Source organism: Tasmannia lanceolata, unplaced genomic scaffold (genome assembly GCF_043159265.1).
Source record: "Tasmannia lanceolata isolate RefF3 unplaced genomic scaffold, GAP_Taslan_0.1 ptg000008l, whole genome shotgun sequence".
In the NCBI taxonomy this organism is placed as follows: Eukaryota; Viridiplantae; Streptophyta; class Magnoliopsida; order Canellales; family Winteraceae; genus Tasmannia; species Tasmannia lanceolata.
In genome coordinates this window covers 18,555,193-18,564,186 of record NW_027518685.1, presented here as the reverse complement: position 1 = coordinate 18,564,186, position 8,994 = coordinate 18,555,193, and the positions used below count along the sequence as shown (strand labels likewise).

General features: G+C 39.3%; 1 protein-coding gene across 1 annotated transcript; it reads right to left on the bottom strand.

Moving 5' to 3' along the window:
• Positions 1–7,275: 7,275 nt before the first annotated feature.
• On the bottom strand, positions 7,276–8,395 carry LOC143883358 (germin-like protein 8-2). The gene is made up of 2 exons (XM_077386718.1): positions 8,102–8,395; positions 7,276–7,974 (listed from the first exon to the last, which is right to left on the bottom strand). Exons 1-2 carry the CDS (start codon positions 8,217–8,219, stop codon positions 7,418–7,420), a joined length of 675 nt encoding a protein of 224 aa, XP_077242833.1. The 5' UTR covers positions 8,220–8,395; the 3' UTR covers positions 7,276–7,417.
• Positions 8,396–8,994: the final 599 nt, after the last annotated feature.

Below are 8,994 nucleotides of genomic sequence, written 5' to 3'. Positions count from 1 at the left end.
TATCTCAGGTCCAGCCAAACTTTGTAAATAAATATACTTTAACTTTTTTTTCTTTAAAACCGTGTTTTTCAAAAAGCTCTTCCTCTAGTGTTAGGAGTTTCTCCTAGATAGAGAGTTTTAGAGTTAGGGGTTTCTTTTGATAGGTTTTTTTATTTTGTTTGTTATGTGCTTGTTTTAGAGTTAGGGGTCTGTCCTAGAGTTATAGGAGCGCCTCCGTCCGGTCAGTTGGCGATTCACATCGCCGACTGATGACTAGGTCTAAGATGCGTTAGTGATCCCATTGTTTTCTTAGGACGCACAGCCTAGTTACACATAGGTTGTAGGAACCACCTGCATTAGCTTAGGGCTAACCTGCATTTAGTTAGGGCATATAGGGTTTCCTAAAATCTACAATCCACTGGAATTTAAATAATCGTTCAAGAAGCTTTAATAACTAGTCCGGTCTTTTAGATCGAGTCTAAGATAGAGGTCTAGGTGTCTTAGACATCATAGCTTAGAATAGGTGCGAAGAACTATGTTGCCTTGATTCTCGTGGAGGCGGGGATACGTAGGCTTCTTTAGATGAATACCAGACCATCCGAGGACTCGGGTTAAATCGTTTAGAGTCTTAGGATTTGTTGTGTTGTTATATTGTATATTTTGTTGTGTTTTCTTACTTTCTTGTGCAGACCCTATACCTGTAGCTGTAGCTATAGCATGCATGTGTTTGTCCACCAGAACTTAGACACCAGTTAGGTATGTCACTCATAACCTACTTGTGATTAGGCGGCACATTTTTTTTATTTATTTTGTTTTGTATGTGCTTATTATTTCATCCCCTGGTCATGCATGATTAGGTAGACGTCTTCCCGGGGATATTTTGTTCCCATTTCACATAATTTTACCCAAAATTCTTTGAAGTTAATAATAAATGGTATAAGAGACCAAGTGTTCGCACTTGGGCGAATTTAGGGCGCTCTTCGGATCTTCTCCATTCGTCATCAGGCACGGACCTTTTGTATCTCTGGTTATTCATTGCAAGCAGAGCATTTGTTTTTAGTTCAATGGCGCATCCATGGATGACGACTCTGAGTTATTTTTAGATACAACTTGGTTTCGAGCCTTGGCTCCGGATCAGGATGTATCTCTTTCTTTTTATATCGCCACCCGTGCTATGCTGTGAGGGTGGCACCAGTTTTAAGAGTTCCTTGGTAGAGCTCTTCTTCACATTGTGGAAGATCTAGAGGGGGATGTAGGGACTCGTTCCCTAACTCGTCCTCTTAGGATCGGGGTCCACACCTCCCAAATGCAAATTTCATGTCCAAATTGTGGTGCAAATCACCCTCCAAATTATATTACCCCAAATCAATATTCAGGCTTAAATACACATTATTCAGCGGCGAGATGTTCCCCAAAAATCAACTCCATAAACCAAATCGCGGCCCGACCAGCACCTAGGGTTCGGTCGGCCGAAGGTCCCTTCGACCGGCCGAACACGTGATTCTATAAATTTTCCAAAATGAGGCTCAACTTCATTTTCTGGCTTTTTCCCCTTATATTCTATATCACATTCTTAAAACATCAAAGAACAATTTATAGCCTAAACCTTAATTCTTTTAGGTCAATTTTTCATTAATTGATGTCGACCGATGCGGATTTGCCAGGACTTTTGCAATCAAAGATCCCTCCGAACCCTTCAACACGCCGAAAACTCTTCAGACGATGGACTACAATGAAACACACCATTAATCATCCCTAATCATTGTTTTTAATTAATCAATATGATACCTCTGCCTAGATTACTATTCAAATTGATTTTCTTACCTCGAGGATCAACTTTTGGTGCTAGAAATCTCCCCAACCGCTACTAACTCCTCTCTTTCTTCAATGAAATCAAGACACTAATATCCAAAACTTTTTAATAGTTTCCAAGGGAACATTGCATATGTTGCTATCATCTATTAACAAAAATAAGAGCTTGAAGCGAAAGAATTTCAATTTCACGTCCACGGCAACCTTTACATCTCCAACCGAGAGTCACTTTCCTCTTCATTAATTCTAAGGGAGAAATTCCCATTACATTTTACAATAGTAACTTGGAAAAGAAACTAAAGCTAAATATACCAACTTGGCCTAGGGTTTCTGATAATATAAATATTCTTAAGTTCTCCTGTGTCACCATATTTCTCCAGAGGATACCCTAGAAGTAGAGAGAGGGGCAGCTGAAAGAGAAGTCTAGCATTCACGAACTGATTTTCGAGGTAAGGGATTAAGTTCGACCATTACTATTCATTTAATCTCGATGATCTTCTATAAAATAGATGGTTTAATGCTTGATTTGGAAGCATGGCCGTATTCTTGCTGTCGACGCCTGCCCAGTGAGGTTCCATCAACCCTTTTTCAGACTTGTAGGGATCCGTGTTCACCGCAAGGATTCCAAGGAGGTTCACATAGGGACACTCCGTCAATGAAGGACGAGAAGAGAGTTAAAACTAAGTAATTTAGCATTTTTCTAATGTGAGATTTGGGATTTTTGAGAAAAATTAGGCACTAGGGAAAAACCCAAATCAAGCTGCATGTATGGTCGACCGTCCCAAAGTCTCCAAGGGGATAATAATTTTTTTATTCAGGGAAAGGCCCCTGGGGTTTATTTTAGGATCAAATCACACCATAATGAAATTAAACTTAAATTGAGATGATCTTGACCATTAGGTGTAGATTTTACTGGATCGAGGGAATTTTATACTTGAGAACTCGAACAACGACAATTATAAGTAACTTGTCTTCCTATATCAGTGTTTTCTCATGTTTTATGCGCATGCATTTCAACCATATTTTTTATAAACATGTTTTATGGGTTTATACCTCAATTGAAAAGTTATAAAAATGTTTGATAACAATGTATATATTTACATGAATTATCATTGATGTGTATTTCAGCATGTGGAAAATTAAGGATCAAGCGTTGACATGTTGTTGTTATGCATGGTTGATGCATTATGAGATTTTCTATGGAAATGTTTAGCTTCGATTGGACTGTGGTGATGTGAATTGATCACGTATGCCCTCAGTCTGGCTATGATGGGTTTTCCCTTTTCCCTAATCCAGTAGGGGATGTGAAATTGGTATGTGGTCACGATAGATCAGTCCACTACCTTGACAATAGGAGATGTGAAATTGGATCCCTTGCCAGTAGGTGATGTGAAACTAGTTGTGATCTCATTTGACCGATTGCCTTACCTTGTCCAGTAGGTGATCAATTGTTGAAGATCAAAGAAAATGTAGAAATCAGATCACAATTAGAATTTAGAATTCACGGAGATGGGTCATTGAGATTTGGCAACAGATTATGTGTGCCGAATGATGCATTGTTGAGAAAGGAAATTTTAGAGGAATCCCATAACTAGGGATACTCAGTCCATCTTGGAGGGACGAGGATGTACCAAGACTTGAAGTAGAACTTCTGGTGGAAAAATATTGTTGGCGTAGGTAGGCAACCAAGAGGGAATGAATTGGTACTTTTTCGAAAATCTAGTTCTTACTTTCTTTTTAAATCCTTTTATTCAAATCACTTTTAATGAAAAGGAAGAGAGCTAGTGCAGTTAACAATATACGTAAGAGTGCGACATCCAAGAACTAATAAAGAAAGTAGTAAGAGTCAAGAGAAGAGTGCACCAGTATTTTTATAGTACGGTTCGATCCAAAACTACGGACTTACATCCACTCCATCAAAACCCTTCAAATAAGGATATTACAACGCTTCAGCACACTTTTAATTCTCCAACCAATAGATACAAGTAAGCCTAAGGAGAGCTTCTTTAATAGAAAACAAATCAAAGCATAGAAGACTTTAAGGCTTTGTTCACTTGCGTTTCCGAGAAAGCAAATCCCTGGAAAACAGCCTCTTTTTTCCTTGACAAGACCTTGACAAGACAGAATTCTGGTGTTCACTTGCTTTCCTGAGAAAGTAACAACCCTAGGTGGAAAATGTCAAATAATGACATGGAAATTGCCAAAAATGATGTGGAAATGTCTCTTTTCTCACAAGTGTGGGAAACCAAATCTCACTATTTTGGTCGGAATTGCTTTTCCGGGAAAACTAGTGAAAAAAGGTGGGCAAGCAGTTTCTCGGGAAACCTTTTCCTACACAGTTCCTGTGCACGTCAACAGGAGCAGGAAACCTTTTCTTACACTGTTTCCCTGGATTTCTTTTCCTAATGCCACGTCAGATTCCCGGGAAACCTTTTCTTTTCCTTTCCCGGGAAAACAAGTGTACAGAGCCTAATGGAAAAGTAAATGAATGCAAGTGAAAGCTTGGCTCTCCAAAGTCAAAAGTCTTATTAAATGCTTCCAAGGAGCTGCATTTATAGGGCAAACAAAGAACTAGCCGTGGTAGGCTAAATGAGGAAAGGGCGGTTTGAAAAGATTCAAAAAGTCTTCTAGCCATTATACAATCTTTCCAAGTCTGCACTGTGACAGACGCCTGTTGCGTATCCACAAATGTTTGTGCAGACCTCTATGGGAACATAACAAACGTTTGTAAGACTTTTCTAATTTTTGTCCACAACCTTTTGTAGACAAAGCACAAACTAATGACGGACGATTGACAAATGTCCGGGGAACATCTGTGGCTCAGTTTTGCACTGGCAAATTGTGTTTTGTAAATTATTTTGATTTGACACTTTGATAGCTTAAACCAAACCAAATTTGAAATGTGTCGTGCCTTTTTAAAGAGCTTTTGAAACTACTTTACGGGTTGATATTGACGGCTGGAGAACTCTTAGTATCGTACAGAGGCTCCAGGCGATTGAGTGAGAGGGTCGATCTTTCTTTCATCAAAGTCAAAGCAGCTGCACAGGTAGATGCAACCGTATTCAAATGAGGCTGCCATAAAGACACTGGATCCTCATTAACGGAAGTAGCTTCAGACCCATCATACCAAGGTTTCTGCCATGCGGATTTGCAAGAGTCGATCCTTACGAGGAATTCTCCCTCAGTGGTGCAAGTCTTTTTGAAGTTCTACTTCGGATTCGATGATTTAGAAATGATTTTGAGTTATGGTTTGAAATGCATCCTAAGAAGGTCTCTCCGTGTACGTTCTAAGGAATAGAAATATGTGATCTTCAACCTTGATAGCCCTTGTCTTTTCACCATTGTTCAAACTTGAACTTGGTCTCTTCAAGATGTTCTAGACTTTGGTTCGATCAGATTTAGCTTGTGGCTTTAGTCTTGGCTTTGTCTGATTTCATGTGTATTGAACTTCCATTGAACGTTGACCTTATGATCTGTATGTTCACTATAGCTTGCTTGACAACACAAATGCCATTTGTACTTGACCACAATGATCAATTTGGGTTTGTGATCATCAAAACTTGCGTTAAGGTTTGATTGTTGAACCCTTGGGCTAACAAATATGAAGCGGGAGACTCTGAAGTATGTGACACAATGCCTGGTGTGGTAGTAAGTAAAGATCGAGAACCAAGACAGCTGGAAAGACAAAACCCCTTCCCATTATAGTGGAAGTGGGAGCATACTACTATGGATTTTATGGATTTTATGGCAGGCTTACCACGGACACCTAAAAAGAATGATGCCGTTTAGGCTTACCACGAAGTTCCTATTTCCATTGTATTTGATAAAGACCCTTGTTCATATCATAGTTTTGGAAGAGACTACACAAGGCATTGGGGACATAGTTGGGCTTTAGTATGGCATATCACCCACAGACAGATGGCCAATTTGATAGGACGACTCAGATTCTTGAAGATATGTTGAGAGCCTATATCATTGACTTCTAGTGCTAGTGGGATAAACAATTACCCCTAGTGGAGTTCACTTATGATCATGGTTTAAAATTTTGGTTTCGGCTAAAATTTCAGAGTTATCCGAAACCGAAATTTCTGCCAAAATCCTGAAATTTCGGGCGAAATTTGGTATTGGCCCACGAAATCCGGATTTTGGGAAGAAATTTCGATCGAAATTAATTAACAGAATAAAAAATTATTAGTTAATTATAAATTTCGACGATTTCTATACCATTTTGTTTCGGTCTTCACCGAAATCTGAAATTATCAGAACTTTCGGTCCAAAATTTCGGATTTCGGTCGAAATTTAAAACCATGCTTATGATTACAGCTTTCAAGAAAGCATTTAGAAGGCCCCATATGAAGCTTGTATGGAAGGAAGTGTGGACCCCCTATTTGCTGGGATAATGTGAGAGAGAGGAAGATGTTGGGGGCAGTTTGGGGCGTGACAATAGATATAAGTGTAATTTTAAACAAGGTTTTAAATTTCGACCAAAATTTCGGGTTTTGGTCGAGACCGACACCGAAATCAATAATAGCCGAAAGGGTCATTTATTTCGGCCAAAATTACCGAAATTTCAGTCGAAATTCTGTACGATATGAATTAGGCGTTATTTTGATTTCGACGGATTTCGGCCGACGAAATTTCAGCTAAAATTTCAGTTTCGGTGAGGACCGAAACTCATTTCGAAACCGAAATCTGAAACCATGATCTTAACTACTAAATGCAAAGCGAAAATCGTTAACATTTTCTTCCCCTCTTCTACCTAAATTCCCTCCGTATCCCGCCACGTTCTCTCATCAAAATTATCTCCGCTTCAGCCGGGACTCGTCGTCACATCGATTATGTCGTCACAATTGATTTTTGTAAGGCTATTTTGGGCATTAAGATCGTATTTTGCCCCTGCTTATCCGTTGAGAGACCACGGCGATGGAATTTAATAAATACAAAACACTTGTTATCTTTTCCTGAGTGTAATAAATACAAAAGGGAAATGTTATCCACACTACTGTATTTTGATGAGGGCACTCCTCACTTAATTAAAAGTACATTATGGCCCACACCATAGGATGATCCAAACCGTCCATTAGATGGGCCACAGCCTAAATAGGTTGTGTCCCAAAAATCATTTCCATAGGTTGATCCTAACCCTGCGATCTATAGAGGGTTAGGGTCAACCCTCTAACATTCTGATCGGAGGGTTAGGATTAACCTATGGAAATACTTTTTGGGGCACCACCTATTTAGACTGTGGCCCATCTAATGGACGGTTTGGATTATCCTATGGTGCTGGCCATACCGCACTTTTAATAAAGTGAGGAGTGTCCTCATCAAAATACGGTAGTGCGGATAATATTTCCCTTACAAAAACACTTGTCATCTTTTTCAAATTATTCCAAGACCCACACTTAGTAATTTTGCTTTAATCAAATGTATCTTTTCCTATTGAGAGAGAGAGAGAGAGAGAGAGAGAGAGAGAGAGCTCTCAAGGACTCCATGAAAAACAAGGTTGCATAGGTAATCAATCCCTTGATTTCCAGATTATTACTATTATATTAGGAAATGCAAACTAGTGTGCTTATTTAAATAGACATTATGGAAGATAATGCACGGGATCCCTGTAGGTAGTTGTCTAGTGATTGGGCCCGAACTGTGCCTGAAGAAAATCAACTACTTTCTTGTCAAGGTCGAAGGCCTTGGTGAGAACATCGTCGGAGATGGGCGGGTTTGATCCGAAGACGGCGTTAGCTATGGTGATTACACCTGGGTTCTGACTGCTCAGACCGGCAATGGCGACGGCATCAGTCTTGCCAACGTTGAATTGGAAGTGAATGAGGCCTATGGGAAACACAAACACGTCACCCTTATTAAGGATTTTTGATATGAAGCGATTTTGTCCATTTGCAAGGTTGGATGTGACGAAACCAACATAGAGGGAGCCCTCTTGAACTACAAGTATCTCAGTGCCCCTCGGGTGTGTGTGGGGAGGGTTTAGTCCATAGGGTGCAAAGTCTAAGCGAGCGATGGAGATGCCAAGAGTGTTGAGACCTGGTATCCGGAGCACATTGACTAAGGTCACATTGGACCCAACTCGATTATTAGTGTTGCCCGGAATGTCAAGCCCTGGGAAGAAGAAATCGCTGGCTTCAGCGAGATTTGCGTCCTTGCAAACCTCGCCATTGACGAACACTGCGAAGGAGAAACATCAAAAAAAGATCAGCCAAGCAAAGGAATAGAGTTTGCACAAACATATGATTATCATTATACTAATGGAATATAAATTAAGAAATTAAAAAAAAAAAAAAAACAATTGTACCCGGAGACTTATTGTCAGCAACACAAAAGTCTTGTAGAGGACTGGGATCAAAGGCAAAGGTAAGAGAAGATGCCATGGAAAGGAGTACAAATACAAGGAAGGGAGCAGCCATCTCCATTCTATCAATCTAAAGAAGAGTATTGGGGTGCTAGTGTTTTGATGGTGTGGAAGAAGCTTAGAAAGGGTGCATATTTATAGGCAGAGTGAGAGGGGGAGAAACATGCCTTAAGGGTCATGTGATTTCATAGAAATGGTCTTGTTACTACCAAATCAATATATGGTGTAACAACTATGTTAAATAATCTAATTTTTTTATCAAAGTCTTTTCCAGCAAATTAAGAATAGAAACAGTCGTTCACACATTTTTCTCTGTAAACTTGTTATTTCAGTAAGTTTTTTTAATTAAAGATTCTTTGCCAAAACTTAATTAATTAAATTGTAAATAAATGTATTCTAAACTCCTTTGAAAGTTTGGTTGTTCTTCAAATATGCAATTTCAGAAAAATACGGTGTCTGTTTCTTCATGGTTGAAGCTGTTGATCTGGTGGACCCCACTCACACTAAAAGGCCATCCATCATTTACGTTAAAACTATGATAGGATGGTCCTGACCCTCTGATGATTTCAACGACTTAATATCATAAATTTTGGGGCCAACTAAGATGCCCTTCTCTATATATTTGTACCTAGAGGGCTCCAATAGTACATTAACTACTACCTAATACAATTTTTTTTCCAAGTTGACCTGCATGGCTGCATTAGATATGGCAAGACGGGATTTATTTTATCCTTGGATAGGCTTTCTTTAATCCGTTTCCATTGAGTGCACGGGAACGGCATACTATAGGTGTAGCTAATCCGAGTGGTTTATTCGATATATAAAATTAGAGAAAT

Bases quoted from the DNA above. Each gene is read 5' to 3' on its own strand.
- LOC143883358 (XM_077386718.1), bottom strand. From the start codon at position 8,219: ATGGAGATGGCTGCTCCCTTCCTTGTATTTGTACTCCTTTCCATGGCA. The intron at 7,975-8,101 runs GTACAATTGTTT...TCTCCTTCGCAG, and splicing joins TGCTGACAATAAGTCTCCGG to TGTTCGTCAATGGCGAGGTT.